Here is a 19,980-nt window from a genome sequence, read left to right on the forward strand (position 1 = left end):
CTTAATCCCTTTACTGTTTAAAATCTACCTTTGCCTTAAAAACATTCAATGAGGTAGCCTCAAACTGCTTCACTGGGCGGGGAATCCCACAGATTCACATCCCTTTGGGTGAAGAAGTTCCTCCTCAGCTCAGTCCCAAATCTCTCCCCCCTTACTTTGAGTTAAAAATCACACAACACCAGGTTATAGTCCAACAGGTTTATTTAGAAGCACTAGCTTTCGGAGCGCTGCTCCTTCATCAGGTGGTTGTGGTGAATAAGATCGTAAGACACACAATTTATAGCAAATGTTTACAGTGTGATGTCACTGAAATTATATATGCCCCCTAGTTCGAGTACATTAGCCTCCCTATATTTTCTTTACAATTTTAGAACTTAACTTGAATTGTTTCAGCGCAGGAAAGAAGCATACTTTGTATCACCCCTGGGTATAACCCTGGGTATAACCCTGGGGTCCCTCTGATAACATTGATAACTGGTCTCCTGGCTTTTCAGAGTCATCGATGGTTTGACTTGGTGAATGAAGTTGATCTACCTGCCCCAAACACTAGAGGGAGCCAGCTACCCCCCTAGGACAGAGACATGGACAGAATTAGCCCAATCTCGAAGATTTCTTCACATTACTCAGAGGGACAGCCCTGGGAGTGGTTCACAGACTCTGTGAAAGACTTGTACCCCAGAATTAGAGTAGATTCCCTACGGTGTGGAAACAGGCCCTTCGGCCCAACAAGTCCACACCGACCCTCCGAGAAGAGCAACCCACCCATTCCCCTACATTTACCCATGACTAAGCCACACAGACAGTTGCCCGAGCCGGGAATTGAACCTGGGTCCCTGGCGCTGTGAGGCAGCAGTACTAACCACTGAGCCACCATGCCGTCCGAGTCACATTGAGATGACAGAAAGCAAGAACGGAATTTTGTCAGTGAGGAGAGAAGGATGATCATTCGGCCTGTCAATCCTGCTCAGCCATTCAATGTCACCATGGTTAGCATGGGCTTCACAATCTGGCTTGTTCCCCTGTCTCTCGATTCCCTGAGAAACTAAAAATATCTCTATCCTTGCCTCAGTGAGGGAGCAGCCCTCTCAGGGAGACAGTTACAAAGATTCACAAGCTTCAAAGTCAATTAATTTCTCCTCATCTCAGTCTGAGGGTCAACCCCTTGTCCTGAAACAGTGTCCGTGTTTTAAATTCCCTGCCCCATTTCATGCAGACACGGGGAGAATGTGCAAACTCCACACAGTCCCCCAAGGCTGGAATGAAACCCTGGTCTCTGGCGCTGTGAGGCAGCAGTGCTAACCACTGAGCAACCCTTTAATTCTACACTGTCCCTGCTGCCTTTGATTACCTTGCCAACATTGACCCTACCAAACACCCTCTGAATCTGATATGCTTCCATCTCGTGTTGGGACACAGGAGACTTACAGAACAGCACAGACAGGGACAAAGTTACACAGAGGGACTCAACACCCAAGATTGTTCCCCCTTAGAGCACAGGAGGTCAAAGGGTAAGTTCACAAGATTAAATCAGGAGCATTTATTAACCATTGGGCCAGCATTTATTCCCCATTGCCCAGTTAAGTGTCAGTCTCATTGCTGTGGGTCTTGTGTAGGCCAGACCAGGTAGGGATGGAAGATTTCCTTTCCCAAAGTACATTAGTGAACCTGAAGGGGATTAAACAGCAATCACTGGTGGTTAGATAGCTGTAATTAAACTAAGCTTTTTTACTTCAGATGTTTGTCTTCCCCCACATTGAAGTCAACTTTCACCAGGTGCTGTCGTGGGAGTCACTCCACATCCTCTGAGTGAACAAAACCCAGTGACATTCGGATGACACCACCACCTCCCTAGCAGACGGAGGGCTCAGCCATCAGTAAAAGGGGTTGAGGTGATGGAAGGGAGAAGCTTTGGGAGGTGGGGCAGTGGGAGATAATTTGTGCTGTTAAATGGAGCACCTGGAAGGGGCATTAACACTGGGAGATGATGGTCTAATGGTATTATGATGAGACTATTAATCCAGGCAACCATGTAATGTTCCATGGTCCTGCGTTCAGATCCCAGAGGGTGCAATTTGAATTCAATCAATTAGTGATGGCCAGGAAACCTGTTGCTGATTGTCAGGAAAAAGAAGGGTCAGTGCTGAGGGAGCGCCGCACTGTCAGAGGGTCAGTACTGAGGGAGCACTGCACTGTCAGAGGGTCAGTACTGAGGGAGCACTGCACTGTCAGAGGGTCAGTACTGAGGGAGCACTGCACTGTCAGAGGGTCAGTGCTGAGGGAGTGGGCACTGTCGGAGGGTCAGTCCTGAAGGAGTGGGCACTGTCGGAGGGTCAGTACTGAGGGAGCACTGCACTGTCAGAGGGTCAGTGCTGAGGGAGCGCCGCACTGTCGGAGGGTCAGTGCTGAGAGGGCCCAGCATTGTCAGAGGGTCAGTGCTGAGGGAGAGATCCGAAGGTTGTGATGTGGTCCTTTAAATGAGACATTAAAGTGAGACTTGTCTATTATTGACATGAAACAATGCACCTATCCTTAGATACTGCTAAAGGAGTGTTAGGAATGCTATCAAAATAAAATCATTGAAACAAGGGGTTGGCCATTCAGCCCACAAGCCTATGCTCCCATTCCAGGTGATGGCTGGTTACTTGTCTCAACACCATTTCCCAGATCTTTTAAGCTCCTTCATTCCTAGAAATCTTTGATTTTTTCTCTCGAACATACACAATAACTGAGTTTACATATTGTAGACATGCTTCTGTCAAATTATTCACTGCAGCAACCTGCAAACTTCCCCAGACAGCACCATCCAAACCTACGGCCACCTCCATCTCGATACATGGGAACACCACCCTCTGCAAGTTCCCCTTCAAGCCAATCACCATCCTGATTTGGAAATATATCGCTGTTCCTTCACGGTCACTGGGTCAGAATCCTGGAATTCCCTCCCTGACAATATTGTTGGTTTTCTTAGATCCCAAGGACTGTAGCAGTTTAAGAAGAGATCTAACATCCACCAGCCAAGACCAGGTCTTTTTACTGAATTTTTGAAAACTGCAATGAAATTGAAGAGAGGGATCGTTCAGGTTCCTGATATTAGTTGCACCCAGTAGCTGCACCAGCATCAAGGCCATGGTCATCCGAAACCAACTGCATTGGGCTGGCTTTGTTCTTAGGGTGCCTGTGTTCCCACAACCAAAGCAAATTGTCTTTGCCAAGCTCAAGGAAGGCAATTGAATGAGAGGAGGACAAAAGGAGTTTTCAAAGATTCTCTGAAGGCTTCCTTCAAGAAATGGAGCGTAGATGTCAAGGCGTGGGAGACCCTCGTTCAACTGAAACTGTCTTGGAGGAAGTTCCTGTTTGCAGGGGCACAATTCTTTGAGAAGACCCATCAGCAAGAGGTAGTATGGAAAATAAACTGGAGAAGGGAATGCTAGCTATCTCAAGGTCAAGGGCCAATGGCCAATGCTGCTTCCCTGAAACTCTTACCAGTGAGTGGTCAGAGATGTGGCTGCAGGATCACCACCCACACAAGGACCCATAGAATCCATGACCAGTGACACAGAATTTCCGAGGTGGATAATGGTACTTGGACAATGCTGATTGTTACACCTTGGCTGTGTGTAGGATGGCCAGTGCTTTTCCTTATGGGACAGTACCAGCCAGGCCTCCAATGTAGCGGGAATGCTTTGAGGCATTTCAGAAAGTTGCTATATAAATTTAATTTTCTCGCCAGCCGCAACCCCAGGATTTGAAAAGCCGGTGAATATGACGCTGTATAGGTTCAGAGAATGTCTTGTTGGCAAAGCACAAATTTATTCAAAGTTGTGTTTGCCAGGAGGAAGAATTACTTGGATCGATCACTTTTTAAAAATATATTTATTCAGTTTGTGGGATGTCGGACCCACTGGCTGGGCCCAGCATTTATTGCCCATCCCTAATTGCCCCTTGAGAAGGTGGGGGTGAGTTGCCTTCTTGAACTGCTGCAGTCCACCTGCTGTGGGTTGACCCACAATGCCCTTAGGGAGGGGATTCTCGAGCTTTGACCCAGATTACTTGATTTAATAATTTCGTTGATAAATAACCTATTGGCTGGTTTTTATGAACTCTACTGAATTGAATTGGTTCTCCTATCACACTTACCAGTAACTAACAGAGTGGGCTGGAAATTGAGACCGAAATAATGGTGTGTGATTGAAGTTTTGCAGTTATTAATGTTCATCTGCAAAACCTGAAGTGAAGGAGCTACCCATGAAATATGAACCCTCCCAAATGGCTGATTACCTCCAAAATTCATAAAAATTGCATCTTGCCTTCAATCTCCCAAAAGGTTCTTAAAATTTACTGATTAGTGTATTAACTGTTCAGTGAAGGTGCCACAGAAATTCAGGTCATTAAAAGTCTAAGTAACCTTTCACTGACACGTAATGTTCTCAGCAGAATCTCTCTCGGCCAGAGAGGAAGCAACTCAGATTATCCAATCCCATTCCCTCACCGAGTAAACAGAAAGAACCGAGAATGCTGGAAGTCAGAGACAAGAACAGAAATTGATGGAGAAACTCAGCAGGTCTGGCAGTATTTATGGAAAGAAAGCAGAGTTAACGTTTTGGGTCCAATGACTCTGCTTCAGCACTGATTGGAGCTGGTTGGTATTCCCACAAGGCTTCACTGAGGAAGTGCAGCGTTCCCACAGACACCTGGGAATCACTAGCCCAAGACTATCCGAGTGGAGGAGCACCATCCAGGAAGTTGTTGAGCACCTCAAGACTCGCTCTCGGCTAAAAATGGAATCTGGGAGAAAAGAACGCAAGGAGCGCACTGCCATACCAACATCCCACAACCACCTGGTGAAGGAGCAGCGCTCCGAAAGCTAGTGCTTCCAATTAAACCTGTTGTACTATAACCTTTTTAACTTTGTCCACCCCAGTCCGACACTGTCTCCTCCAAATCATGACCCCCTTCCCGTGACCACTACCTGCCCCAAGTATAACAGTGCCCGCGGTAGCTGCATCGGTCTGTACAGCCGCCTACAGACTCACCCTAGGAGGGGGAGAGAGTCATCTTCCTCTGTGAGGGCCTGCCGACGATGATAATGGTATAAGTGCTGATGGTGGGGTGGGGGGAGATGGGTTGGAGTAAATGATAGGTGGAGATACAGACCAGAGGAAGGAAGCACGATAGATCAGGTAAAGGTCAACCTGGGAGAATCAATAGCTGCTAATGGGGACCATTGACAGGTGACAGTGGGTAGTTTGTGGTAGCAGACCATGTGATGACAAGGCCTGGTGTGTGGGGGTTGGGGTAATGAAGTGGGAGAGCTCAGACCCTAAAGTTGTTGAACTCAATATTGAGTCCAGAAGGCTGCAGGGTCTTCAAGCAGATAATGAGGTGCTGTTCTTGCAGTCTGCACTGAGCTTCACTGGAGCACTGCAGACAGTCAGGGGACAGAGAGGCTGGTCAGGGGACAGGGGTGGCCTGCTAGAGTGGCAGGCGATGGGAAGCTCAGGGACGGTGGGCAGAACGTAAGTGTTCAGTGAAGTGATCACACAGTCCATGCTTTGTTTCCCCAGTGACGACATTGTGAGCAGCAAATATAGTCGACTAATGGACGGTAGATTTCCTTCCGTAAGTGGACGAGTGAACCAGGTGGGTTTTGACTGACAATCAGTAATAATTACATGATTAAGATAAAATCCTGCGAATGCCGAAAGTCTGAAACAAACACAGAGAAAGCTGGAGAAACTCAGCAGGTCTGTCAGCACAGGGTCCTCCAGCACAGAAACAGACCCTTCGGCCCGACCAGTCCAGGCCGACCATAATCCCAAACTAAACTAGTCCCACCTGCCTGCTCCCATATCCCTCCAAACCTTTCCCAATTCATGTACGTATCCAAAATGTCTTTTAAACGTTGTAACTGAGCCCACATCCACCACTCCCTCAGGAAGTTCATTTCACAGTCTGTGTAAAAAAAATTGCTCCTCATGTATTTTTAAAATCTCTGTCCTCTCACCTTAAAAATATGTGCACTCCCACATCCCCACCCCCGCCATCTTGAAATCTCCCACCCTCGGGAAAAGACATTATAGAAGAGAAACAGGATTAATGTTTTGGGACTGGCCTGACTCTGGGGAGCGATATGGGATATCTAGAAGGCCTCACTGTACTGTCACCACCTTGGGCCCCACTATAGTGAGTTAGAGCACACTATAGTTTTCCAGCTCAGAGCAGCTCCCCACTTCAGTGATTTGTGTTGTTGCTGTCATCCTCTGTGACAATCACACATCACAAAACACAAGGCTTTGCAACCTTTTTGACATAGTCTGGCATTTAACGGGCCGTTGGGGACCCTCCTCCTAACTTGGCCACAGTGCCTGAGCCCGGGATGGGGTCAGGTTACAGCGAGAGGGAGGAGGGACTGGTACGTGGAGTTGCCCTTTTAAGAGGCTGTCTGGCTGATTGTTGAGAATGTGGATGAGATCAGGGGGATTTGAGCATTTTCTCTGGTGTTTCTCTCTCGTTCGTCAGGGGTGTGACCCCTGTGAGGTTCAAACACAGGGTCAGGCTGGGACCAGCCTGTGTGTCCTGTCCCGTCGCCCAGGGAAGGGGCTGCCAGCTGGGGAACCTCACTGTCCAAGGCTATTTCCAGTTTAAGAGGCAGTGCCTGCTGATGCCTGCTGAGATGGATGGGTTAAGCTGCTAGGGTTTGGATGTGTTTGTTGTTAGCTCAGTTTGTGTGAGAGACAGGAGCAGGCAGCAGCAGCCATGGATTTCAACGTCAAGAAGCTGGCTTCAGACGCTGGGGTTTTCTTCAGTCGAGCTGTTCAGGTAAGGAGCTGTTTGTCCAGGCAACCCCCCACCCTCCGTCTCCCTGCACCTACCCCAGGGTAGGGCTGGTGGGGATGGACGATGGGGGCACGTTCTAGGAGGCTCATACTGAGAGGCCTTCACATGGGAGGGACATTGAGGGCACAGTGTACACGCCTCAGGGGGAGGGGGACAGGGGACAGTGTACACGCCTCAGGGGGAGGGGGACGGGGACAGTGTACATGCCTCAGGGGGACAGTGTACACTGCACAGGGGGAGGGGGACAGTGTACATGCCTCAGGGGGTGGGGGACAGTGTACACGCCTCAGGAAGAGGGAGACAGTATACATGCCGGAGGGGGACAGTGTACACTCCACACGGGGAGGGGGACAGGGGACAGTGTACAAGCCACAGGGAGAGGGGGACAGGGGGACAGTGTACGTGCCTCAGGGTGAGGGGACAGGGGTCAGTGTACACGCCTTGGGGTGGGGGACAGTGTACATGCCTCAGGGGGAGGAGGAGAGGGGGACAGTGTACATATCTAGGGGAGAGGGGGACAGGGAGACAGGGTACACTCCTCAGGGGGAGGTGGACAGTGCACATGCCTCGGGTGGAGGGGGAACAGGGGTACAGTGTACATACCTCAGGGAGAGTGGGGGAGGGGGAGAGGGGGACAGGGTACACTCCTGAGGGGGAGGGGGACAGGGTACACTCCGGAGGGGGACTGGGGACAGAGTACACGCCTCAGGGGGAGGGATTTGGGGGACAGGGTACACGCCTCAGGGGGAGGGATTTGGGGGACAGGGTACACGCCTAGGGGGACAGGAGGACAGGGTACACGCCTCAGGGGGAGGGGGTCAGGGGGACAGTGTACATGCCTCGGGGAGGGGGGGGAGGGGGAGGGGGACAGGGTACACTCCTCAGGGGGTGGGGTCGAGGGGACAGTGTACACACATCAGGGGGGAGGGGGACAGGGGGACAGGGTACACGCCTCGGGGAGGGGGACAGGGTACACTCCTCAGGGGGAGGGGGGACAGTGTACACATAACAGGGGGACAGTGTACACGCCTCAGGGGGAGGGGGACAGTGTACACGCCTCAGGGGGGAGGGGGACAGGGTACACGCCTCAGGGGGGAGGGGGACAGGGTACACGCCTCAGGGGGGAGGGGGACAGGGTACACGCCTCAGGGGGGAGGGGGACAGGGTACACGTCTCAGGGGGGAGAGGTACAGGGGGACAGGGTACACGCCTCAGGGGGGAGAGGTACAGGGGGACAGTGTACATGCCTCAGGGGGAGGGGGACAGGGTACACTCCTCAGGGGGAGGGGGACAGGGGGACAGTGTACATGCCTCAGGGGGAGGGGGAAGGGGACAGGGGACAGTGTACACGCCTCAGGGGAGGGGGAAGGGGACAGGGGACAGTGTACACACCTCAGGGAGAGAGGGACAGGGGACAGTGTACACGCCTCAGGGGGACGGTGTACACTCCTCAGGGGGAGGGGGACGGGGAGAGGGGTCAGTGTACATGCCTCAGGGGGAGGGGGACAGTGTACACGTCGCAGGGAAAGGGGGAGTGGGACAGGAGAACAGTGTACACGCCTCAGGGGGAGGGGTACAGGAGAACAGTGTACACACCTCAGGGGGAGGGGGACAGGAGAACAGTGTACACACCTCAGGGGGAGGGGGACAGGAGGACAGTGTATACGCCTCAGGGGGAGGGGGACAATGTACATGCCTCAGGGGGAGGGGGACAGGGGACAGTGTACACGCCTCAGGGAGAGAGGGACAGGGGACAGTGTACACGCCTCAGGGGGACGGTGTACACTCCTCAGGGGGAGAGGGGTCAGTGTACATGCCTCAGGGGGAGGGGGACAGTGTACACGTCGCAGGGAAAGGGGGAGGGGTACAGGAGAACAGTGTACACGCCTCAGGGGGAGGGGTACAGGAGAACAGTGTACACGCCTCAGGGGGAGGGGTACAGGAGAACAGTGTACACGCCTCAGGGGGAGGGGTACAGGAGAACAGTGTACACGCCTCAGGGGGAGGGGTACAGGAGAACAGTGTACACGCCTCAGGGGGAGGGGTACAGGAGAACAGTGTACACGCCTCAGGGGGAGGGGTACAGGAGAACAGTGTACACGCCTCAGGGGGAGGGGGACAGGAGAACAGTGTACACGCCTCAGGGGGAGGGGGACAGGAGGACAGTGTATACGCCTCAGGGGGAGGGGGACAATGTACATGCCTCAGGGGGAGGGGGACAGGGGACAGTGTACACGTCTCAGGGTGAGGGCGACAGGGGACAATGTACACGTCTCAGGGTGAGGGGGACAGGGGACAATGTACACACCTCAGGGGGAAGGAGACAGGGGGACAATGTACACGCCTCAGTGGGAGGGGGACAGGGGGACAATGTACATGCCTCAGGGGGAAGGGGACAGGAGGACAGTGTACACACCTCAGGGGGAAGGGGACAGGAGGACAGTGTACACACCTCAGGGGGAAGGGGACAGGAGGACAGTGTACACGCCTCAGGGGGAGGGGGACAGGAGGACAGTGTATACGCCTCAGGGGGAGGGGGACAATGTACATGCCTCAGGGGGAGGGGGACAGGGGACAGTGTACACGTCTCAGGGTGAGGGCGACAGGGGACAATGTACACGTCTCAGGGTGAGGGGGACAGGGGACAATGTACACACCTCAGGGGGAAGGAGACAGGGGGACAATGTACACGCCTCAGTGGGAGGGGGACAGGGGGACAATGTACACGCCTCAGTGGGAAGGGGACAGGAGGACAGTGTACACACCTCAGGGGGAAGGGGACAGGAGGACAGTGTACACACCTCAGGGGGAAGGGGACAGGAGGACAGTGTACACACCTCAGGGGGAAGGGGACAGGAGGACAGTGTACACGCCTCAGGGGGAGGGGTACAGGAGGACAGTGTACACGCCTCAGGGGGAAGGGGACAGGAGGACAGTGTACACACCTCAGGGGGAAGGGGACAGGAGGACAGTGTACACACCTCAGGGGGAAGGGGACAGGAGGACAGTGTACACGCCTCAGGGGGAGGGGTACAGGAGGACAGTGTACACGCCTCAGGGGGAGGGGTACAGGAGGACAGTGTACACGCCTCAGGGGGAGGGGTACAGGAGAACAGTGTACACACCTCAGGGGGAGGGGGACAGGAGAACAGTGTACACGCCTCAGGGGGAGGGGGACAGGAGGACAGTGTATACGCCTCAGGGGGAGGGGGACAATGTACATGCCTCAGGGGGAGGGGGACAGGAGAACAGTGTACACGCCTCAGGGGGAGGGGGACAGGAGGACAGTGTACACGTCTCAGGGTGAGGGCGACAGGGGACAATGTACACGTCTCAGGGTGAGGGGGACAGGGGACAATGTACACACCTCAGGGGGAAGGAGACAGGGGGACAATGTACACGCCTCAGTGGGAGGGGGACAGGGGGACAATGTACATGCCTCAGGGGGAAGGGGACAGGGGGTGAGGGAAACAGTGTACATGCCTCAGGGGGAGGGGGACAGGGGACAATGTACACGTCTCAGGGTGAGGGGGACAGGGGACAATGTACACACCTCAGGGGGAAGGAGACAGGGGGACAATGTACACGCCTCAGTGGGAGGGGGACAGGGGGACAATGTACACGCCTCAGGGGGAAGGGGACAGGAGGACAGTGTACACACCTCAGGGGGAAGGGGACAGGAGGACAGTGTACACGCCTCAGTGGGAGGGGGACAGGGGGACAATGTACATGCCTCAGGGGGAAGGGGACAGGGGGTGAGGGAAACAGTGTACATGCCTCAGGGGGAGGGGGACAGGGGGACAGTGTACACGCCTCAGGCGGAGGAGGACAGGGGGACAGTGTACATGCCTCAGGGGGCGGGGAACAGGGGGAGAGGGGGACAGTGAACACGCCTCAGGGGGAAGGGGGACCAGGGGACAGTGTACACGCCTCAGGGGGTGGGGAACAGGGGGAGAGGGGGACAGTGAACACGCCTCAGGGGGAAGGGGACAGGGGACAATGTACATCCCTCAGGGGGAGGAGGACAGGGGGACAGTGTACACGCCTCAGGGGGCAGGGGACAGGGGCACAGTGTACACACCTCAGGGGGAGGGGGACAGTGGGAACAAGGGGACAGTGTACACAGCTCAGGGGGTAGTATACATGCCTCAGGGGGAGGGGGAGAAGTGTCAGTGTACACACCTCCGGGGGAGGGGGACAGGGTACATGCCTCAGGGGGACAGAGGGACAGTGTACACGCCTCAGGGAGAGGGGGACGGGGGACAGAGTACACGCCTCGGAATGTTGGACAGGGGGACAATATACACGCCTCTGGGGACAGGGGACAGGGGGACAGTGTACACGCCTCAGTGGGAGGGGTCGGGGGACAGTGTACACGCCTCAGGGGGAGGGGGAAGGGGGGGACAGTGTACACGCCTCAGGGGGAGGGGGACAGTGTACACACCTCAGGAGGACAGTGTACATGCCTCAGGGGGAGGGGACAGGGGGAGAGGGAAACATTGTACATTCCTCAGGGGGTGGGGAACAGGGGGACAGTGTACACGCCTCTGGGGGAGGGGGACAAGGGGACAGTGTACACGCCTCAGGGGGAGGGGGACGGGGGGAACAGTGTACACGCCGGAGGGGGACGGGGGGACAGGGTACACGCCTCAGTGGGAGGGGGACGGGGGGACAGTGTACATGCCTCAGGGGGAGGGGGACGGGGGGGGACAGTGTACACACCTCAGGGGGAGGGGGACAGTGTACACACCTCTGGGGGAGGGGGCAGAGTACATACCTCAGGGGGACAGTGTACACGCCTCGGGGGGGGGGGGACAGGGGGACAGTGTACACGCCTCAGGGGGAGGGGGACAGGGGGAGAGGGAAACAGTGTACATGCCTCAGGGGGAGGGGGACAGGGGGACAGTGTACATGCCTCAGGGGGAGGGGGACAGGGGGACAGTGTACATGCCTCAGGGGGAGTGAGAGGGGGAAAGGGGGACAGTGTACACTCCAGGGGGAGGGGGACAGGATACACTCTCAGGGGGACAGTGTACATGCCTCAGGGGGAGGGGGACGGGTGACAGTGTACATGCCTCAGGGGGAGGGGGACAGGGACAGGGGGAGAGGGAGACAGTGTACATGCCTCGTGGGGGGGGTGGAGGTGGGGAAGAGGGGAACAGTGTACACACCTCGGGACAGGTGGAGAGGCGACAGTGTACACGCCTCGGGGTGGGGTGGGGGGGGGATGTGGGGGGGGAGAGAGAGAGAGACAGTGTTGGGGGAGGCGGGGTGAGAGGGGTTCGGATCGGAGAGGGCGACGGGGGAGCGTGGGCTGGGGGAGAGAGAGGGACAGGGAGCGGGGAATGGGGGAGGGGTGTGGGACAGGGGCAGAGCGACAGGGAGAGACCCAGATTCAGAGATGGTGACGGAAACAGAGAGTGTAACAAATGAGGCTCAGAGAGACAGTAATGAACAGGATGCCGAATCCCTCTGGTGTCAGATCCCAGCAGCTGGAATGGTCTGATGGTGTGACACTTTAATTCCTCCAGACTCAGGACGGCTGGGAAACTGAACCGTTTTCTAAAATGAATTTAAATGTAACCATTGTCGTTTGGGAGGTGGTGGAGAGTAGATTTCGATCCAGGTTAAAGTCTGTGTGTAACTTCAGGGGGGAGTTCTCTGCTGAGCTTGAGACTAGAATTCATCTTTTTATATAAAGATGCTGGTTAATTGTACTGAGCTGAGCCAGACCTGGCATTATCTCTGCCCCAACCCAGGAGCTGCTAACAATTCCTGCCCCAATTCTTCAATTTGACTAATTATTCTGTTTCCCGTTTCCCGGCCTGGCACAGGATCTGTGAGGAATCCTGTCACAATTAACATCACGTCGGTTTGAGGATTTATAAACAGCTCCTTTTCAGTGAACTTTGGGGCTTGTTTAACAGAATGTGCTAATCTTTTGTGCTGGTTATGAGTAAGAGTGGGTAAGACTAGGAATGTAGGGTCATGTTGATAATGCAGCAGGGAGGCCACTCAGCCCACTGTGTTGGTGTTGGATGGAGGCCCACTCCCCACCTACCCAGAACCCCAATGTCATGGTCCATGTCATCACTCAAAGCCCTGATTTGGATCTGTCACCACAACGCTGTTTCTGAGGAGATCCTGGAACTTACTGCACGAAGTAAACCTCTCCTCCCGTTGGGCCTTTACCTCAGGATTGAAATGGTTGTGGGTGTTTTGTCAGGAGGTGATGAGGTATCAGTTTGTACCTCAGAAAGGGGAAGCTCTCAGCTGGTGTCCAGTGAGGGTTTTAAGGGAGAGAGGCAGGAGGCAGTTATGTGGAGTCAGGCCTCAGGTCAGCCATTCAATGGCGAAACAGGCTCGAGGGCCTACTAGGCCCTGTTCTAGGGGGAAAGCGAGGACTGCACATGATGGAGACCAGAGTCAAAATGTGTGGTGCTGGAAAAGCACAGCAGGTCAGGCAGCATCCGAGGAGCAAGAGAGTCGACATTTCAAGCAAAATCTCTTCATCAGGAATATCATCTTCATCTTCATTCCTGATGAAGAGCTTATGCTCGAAACGTCGACTCTCCTGCTCCTTGGATGCTGCCTACTCTGGTTCTAGGATTCTGTTTCCGGGCTCAAGCTCCAGACCCTGCTGCCAGGTGACTCCCTGCCTGCACTCCTCCGTGTATTTGGATGGCAGGGACCTGGGGGGAGTCTCCTAAATCCAGGGATGTGTTCAGAGAGAATGTTGTTGGTCATATCTCGGTGAGTATGACTCACTTTCTCAGAGAGAGAGAGAGAGAGAGAGAGACTGTGGTTTTGACCTGGGGCTACAGGAGTCTCATTGTGCAGGGGTTCGGTCAGGGAGTCTGGGGTCAGGTTGGAACAGAGGCTGGACTGCTGCAGGGCCCTCCACAATGCCCTTAGGGAGAGAGTTCCAGGATTTTGGACCAGCGACACTGAAGGAATGGCGATCTTTCTCCAAGTCAGGATGGTGAGGGGCTCTGAGGGGAACTTGCAGGGGGGTGGTGTTCCCATGTATCTGCTACCCTTGTCCTTCCAGATGGAAGTGGCGTGGACTTGGAAGGTGCTGCCTGAGGATCTTTGCTGAATTTCTGTAGCGCATCTTGTAGATGGTAACAGCAGTGTGTACTGAGCATTGGTGGTGGAGGGAGTGGATGTTTGTGGATGTGGCGCTGGGGGCTGCATTGTCCTGGATGGTGTTGAGCTTCTTGAATGTTATTGGAGCTGCACCCACCCAGGCAAGTGGGGAGTATTCCATCACACTCCTGGCTTGTGCCTTGTAGATGGTGGACAGGCCTTGGGGAGTTACTTGCCACAGTATTCCTAGCCTCTGACCTGCTTTTGTAGTCACTGTGTTTATGTACTCAGTCTAGTTTAGTTCATCATCAATATAACCTCCAGGATGTTGATAGTGGAGGTGGCATTCAGTGTTGGCAATCCCACTGAATGTCAGGGGGTGACGGTTGGATTCTCTCTTGTTGGAGATGGTCATTGCTAGGGCCAAATGTGACGCTTTTTTTGCCAGTTATCAGGCCAAGCCTAGATATTGTCCAGGCTCAAGTCTTGCTGCATTTGGAGAGGAACTGCTTCAGTATCTGGGGAGTCACTAGCAGTGCAGAGTATCAGGCATGTTCACTGAGGATTGTGTATTTCTGACCTTATGATGGAGGGAAAGTCTTTGATGAAGCAGCTGAAGATGGTTGGCCCTTGGACACTACCCTGAGGGACTCCTTCAGAGACATCCTGGAGCTGAGCTGACTGACTTCCAACAACCACAACCAGCATTTACCGCTTCCTTCACGGAGCTCAGTTGTACTGGGTTAACACACCCTGTGGATCTCCTCTATGTGACTCGGGACTGGCCGTGTGTGTGTGAGAGGAAGAGCATGTGTGAGCCTGTGAGTTTGTGTGTGGCGAATCTGTACACATGCATATGTATGTGAGAGTGCATGTTAGCGTGTGAGTTTGTGAGTGTGTGTGAGCCTTGTGCGTGTGTACCTGTGCCTATGAGTATGTGTGTGCACTTTGTGTGTCTGCACGTGTGTGTGCCTGTGCGTGTGTGTGTGTGCCTGTGCGTGTGTGTGTGCGCCTGTGCGTGTGTGTGCCTGTGCCTATGAGTATGTGTGTGTGCCTGTGCCTATGAATATGTGTGTGTGCACCTTGTGTGTGCGCACATGTGTGCCTGTCTATGTATGTGTGCACCTTGTGTGTGTGCCTGTGCGTGTCCACTGTGAGTGTGTCCACCGTGTGTGTGTGTGTGTGTGCGTGCGCCTGTGCGTGTGTCCACCGTGTGTGTGTGTGTGCCTGCCTGTGCCTGTGCCTGTGAGTATGTGCACCTGTACGTGTGTGAACCTTGTGTGTGTGTACCTTGTGTGTATGCGCACGTGTGCGTGTGTGATTGTGTGCGCGCATGCCCACGCCCACATTTCCCTTCCTTGCTGCTGTATCTCCCTCCCTCCTTCCCTCGCTCCTTGCTGCTGTGGTTTTGAAAGGCTGGCAGCTTTGAAGGGGCTTGTTTTGAGCTCTGACAGATCAAAATGAAATAAAGAACAATGAGGCCTTTCCATGATCTGGAACATGACAGCCTCCTACACAATGGAGCACTGTTTAACTTGAACCCAATTTCTAATCTCCACTCTAACCCCATAATGTGATTATAATCTTCAGTGCAGATGCAAGTGCACACCTTCAATCTTTGGTATTTCTCTAAGAATCCTGATTTTATTTTTAACTTTCTTCCCTGCCCACCTCCCCCCCTCCAACCACCCGCCACACACACACACCTCCTGATCGTGATATGATTAGACCGAGTGGAGTTAACAGGTCAGTAGTGACTGTGTGTAATCTAATCTGTTGGTGCTGTACACCAAATGCACAGCCTCCCTGGAAGCAGATGGCTCTATTACATTCTCTGGATTGCGTTTTAAAGTGATGGCTGTTCCTCTGTACACTAGATTCTCGACGAATGGGGTGGGAAATCTCATAGAAACCTATATATTTCCAGCAGGACTAGACTAGACAGGAAGGATATCCCTGATGACCACAGAGGCCAGAACCAGGGAGGGGTCACAGCCTAAAGATACACGGGAGGTACGGAAATGAGGAGAAATGTCTTCAGGAATTGCCTGACACAGGAAGTGGCTGAGGCCAAATTGTATGTTTTCAAGAAGAAGTTAACTATAGTTCACAAACTAAAGAGACCAAAGGGTGTTGGGCAGAAAGCACGGACAGGACACTGCATTGGATGATCAGCCATGATCATGTTGAATGGCGGGGCAGACTTGAAGGGCCGAATGGCCTACTCATGTTCCTTATATTTCAGGGTGGTAGCCTATAACTAATGGAGTGTCACAGGGATCAGGCTGGGGACACCGTTATTTACAATGGATATTAAAGACTTGGATGAGGTGAGAGAATGTTCAGGGACAATGTTTGAGGATGACACATAAAGGATGGGTGGGGAGTCAAGTTGTGAGGATGAGACACAGAGTCTGCAGAGGGAGACAGACAGGTTAAAGGAATGAACAAAACCTTTACAGATGGCATGTAATGTGGGGAAACTCTGAGGTAATGCACTTTGACAGGAAGAAGAGAGGAGCTGCATATTATTTCAGTGGAGAAAGACTGCAGAAAGTGCCAACTGAGGGATTTTGTGCATAAATCACAAAAAGCTAGTTCAGTGGGTAATAGGGAAGGCAGGTGGAATGTTGGCCTTTGTTTCAAAGGGAATGGAGTTTAAAAATAGGGGCGTCTTGCTAAAACTATACAAGGGCCAGTCAGATCACAGCTGGAATACTGAACAGTTTTAGTCCACTCTGTGAGGAATGGTAGACCGGCATTGAGAAGGTTCACTCGGCTAATCCCAGAGAATGGAGGAACTGCATTCGGAGGAGAGTTTGAGCAGGCCGGGCCTGTACTCATTGGGGTTTAGAAGAATGGGAGGCGACTGTATTGAAACAGACAGGATAGTCAGAGGGCTGGGCAGGGTCAATGGGGCCAGTTCCTATCCCCCTTGTGGGAGAGTCGAGGACCAGAGGAAATACGTGGTGACCCAGTTAGGTCAGGGATGAGGAGGAGTTTCTTCTGTGAGGACTGTGAATCTGTGGAATTCTTATTTTATTCCCTCGTGGAGTGTGGGAGTCCAGTATTTATTGCCCGTCCCTAGTTGCCTCTTGAGAAGGTGGGGGTGAGCTGCCTTCTGGAACCGCTGCAGTTCATGTGCTGTGGGTTGACCCACAATGGCCTTAGGGAGGGAATTCCAGGATCCTGACCCAGTGACATTGAAGGAACGGCGATATATTTCCAAGTCAGGATGGTGAGTGGCTTAGAGGGAAGCTTGCATGGTTTTAAAAAAAAACCATTCATGAGATAAGGGTGTCACTGGCCAGGCCAGCGTTTATTGTCCATCCCTAATTGCCCAGAGGGCAATTGAGAGGCAACCCCATTGGTGCGGGTCTGGAGTCATGTGTAGGCCAGGCCAGGTTAAGGACGGCAGTTTCCTTCCCTAAAGGACATTAGTGACCCAGGTGGAATTTTCCGACAATGGATTCATGGTCGTCATTAGACTCTTAAATCCAGATTTTTAAAAAATTGAGTTCAAATTTCACCATCTGCAATGGTGAGATTCAAACCCAGGTCATGAGAACATTACCTGGCTTTTGCCCGAAATGTCGATTTTTTTCCTGCTCCTCGGATGCTGCCTGACCTGCTGTGCTTTTCCAGCACCATCTCTGATCTAAACTCTGGTTTCCAGCGTCTGCAGTCCTCACTTTTGCCTCGCTGGATTACCAGTCCAGCGGTAATACCTCTAGGCCAACACCTCCCTGGTGTTCCCATCAATCTACTGCCCTTGTACTCCCAGGTGGAAGTGGTCGTGGGTTTGGAAGGTGGTGTGTGAGGATCTTTGGTGAATTTACTGCAGAGGCTGGGTCACTGATCACATGGGAGGCTGAGAGAAACAGGTTTAATCAGGTGAGAGGAATGGGGGATTATGGGGAAAAGGCAGGAAAGGCAATTTGAAGATAATCAGATTAGCCACATGCTCACTGAGTGGCAGAACAGACTGAATGGCCTACCGAACGATGGGCTGAATGGCCTATTTGTCTTTTATCTTATCTTGATACATTGACTAATCTGTTTATTCTACTTTGTTAAAGGGCAGTCAGGTATAACTGCAGATGCTGGGTCCTCAAAGTACACATTGCCTTATTGTGACACAATGTACAATGGTGTTTTTCCCAAAAGAGCTTGTGTTGAGGGGTAGCCAGGGATATATGAGCACCCGCTAACCCACAAAAACGTGACTGCACTCTGAATAACCTCGGTGTCGAAAGCATGAACTCATGGGCTTTATAAGCGACAGGCCAGTTGCCCATGATGTTACCCTCGGAGCAGAACAACACGTGGAATAATAGATCCAATCTTTCAATGTATATTCCCTGTGACTGAAGTAACTGCCTACTGTTATTGTTCGGACTGTATCCTTTTTTTTTAAAGAGTTACAAGAGGCCAATAGCAGTAGACTCTGTACGATGCCAAGAAATCTTTGACCTGGTAGAACCAGTGTTGTTGGAGCATAAAGACGTTGGGCCATAGGGATGTACAGCACAGAAACAGACCCTTCAGTCCAACTCGTCCATGCTGACCAGATATCCTAATCTAATCTAGTCCCATTTGCCAGCATTTGGCCCATATCCGTCTAACCCCTTCCTATTCATATACCCATCCAGATGCCTTTTAAATGCTGCAACTGTACCAGCCTCCACCACTTCCTCTGGAAACTCATTCCATACACAAACCACCCTCTGAGTGAAAAAGTTGCCCCTCAGGTCTCTTTTATATTATTCCCCTCTCACCCTAAACCTATGTCGTCTACTTTTAGATTCCCCCACCCCAAGGAAAAGACTGTGCCTGTTTATCCTATCCACATGATTTTATAAACTTCTGTAAGGTCACCCCTCAGCCTCCGACGCTCCAAGGAAAACAGCCCCAGCCTGTTCAGCCTCTCCCTGTAGCTCAAACCCTCCAACCCTGGCAACATCCTTGTAAATCTTTTCTGAACCCTTTCAAATTTCACAACATCCTTCCTGTAGCAGGGAGACCAGAATTGCACTCGGTATTTCAGCAGTGGTCTAACCAATGTCCTGTACAGCTGCAACATGACCTCCCAACTCCTGTACTCAATACTCTGACCAATAAAGGAAAGCATACCAAATGCCTCCTTCACTATCCTAACTACCTGCGACTCCACTTTCAAGGAGCACTTTCAAGAACCTGCACTCCAAGGTCTCTTTGGGTATAGTCCCAGAAGTTTTCACTGTTGTCCCTGGTGAGTGGTGAATGGTAAATAATTTGTTTTTTGTTTTTTTTTGGTGTGTGAGTTGTAAGCTGTTAAATCTCAGGCTGTAGCAAGTCTTCCTGATCTCAGTGATAGGTTGTGAGGACCAGGGGAATGGATGAGATGGGAAGAAATTAATTCTAGTTTCACACTTCCCACACTGCAGTCCTGGTTCAGTGTTGTGGGTGTGATGTGGATAAACACATTGAGGCCCATCTCTCTGGGGGTTCGGTGTGAAGACACTGAGACGGGAAGAGTTTTGTTTTCAGCCAGAGGCAGCAAGCTGTTAAACACTGATCCTTTCATTAGCCTACATTGCAGACTCCCTCTGCTGGTACATGTGGATGTGCTAAGGTCAAATGGGAACAATACACAATGCCATTTTCAATAACATTACACCCAGCAGTGCGGGCCTACCACTTTGTTTCAGCCTGGGGTGAGTCAGCCTGTTGGCTCAGTGCTAAATGAAGGGCAGTTTAGTGTCGGACCGAATGGAGACTGGAGGTGAATCTCACCAAAACACCAGAAGGATCCGCTGTAACCATCATCTCCCTCCACACTCTCTCGCTCTTTTCTTTCTTCCTCTCTCTCTCTTTTTCTTTCTCTCTTTCTTTCTCTCTCTTTATCTATCTCTTTTTATATCTCTTTCTTTATCTCTCTTCCTTTATTTCTTTTTTCTTTCTCTTTCTCTCTCTCTCTCTCTCTCTCTCTCTCTCTCTCTCTCTCTCTCTCTTTCTCTCGTTTTCTATTGCTTTCTCTCTTTTTCTTTCCCTCGCTGTCTTTCTTTTTGTTCC

General features: G+C 52.3%; 1 protein-coding gene across 3 annotated transcripts in view; it reads left to right on the top strand.

Moving 5' to 3' along the window:
- Nucleotides 1–6,474: 6,474 nt before the first annotated feature.
- The window catches only part of LOC140469425 (endophilin-B2), a 99,569-nt gene continuing 86,063 nt past the window's right edge, over nt 6,475–19,980 (top strand). The window contains exon 1 of one of the 3 annotated variants that reach the window (XM_072565931.1): nt 6,475–6,819. In XM_072565931.1, the coding sequence (XP_072422032.1) occupies nt 6,757–6,819 (63 nt within the window). In that variant the 5' untranslated portion in view covers nt 6,475–6,756. The remainder of the gene's footprint in view (nt 6,820–19,980) is intronic. The other 2 variants (XM_072565930.1, XM_072565932.1) reach the window with 2 other exon arrangements.

The sequence above is a fragment of the Chiloscyllium punctatum genome, chromosome 49, assembly GCF_047496795.1.
Source record: "Chiloscyllium punctatum isolate Juve2018m chromosome 49, sChiPun1.3, whole genome shotgun sequence".
NCBI classification, from domain to species: domain Eukaryota; kingdom Metazoa; phylum Chordata; class Chondrichthyes; order Orectolobiformes; family Hemiscylliidae; genus Chiloscyllium; species Chiloscyllium punctatum.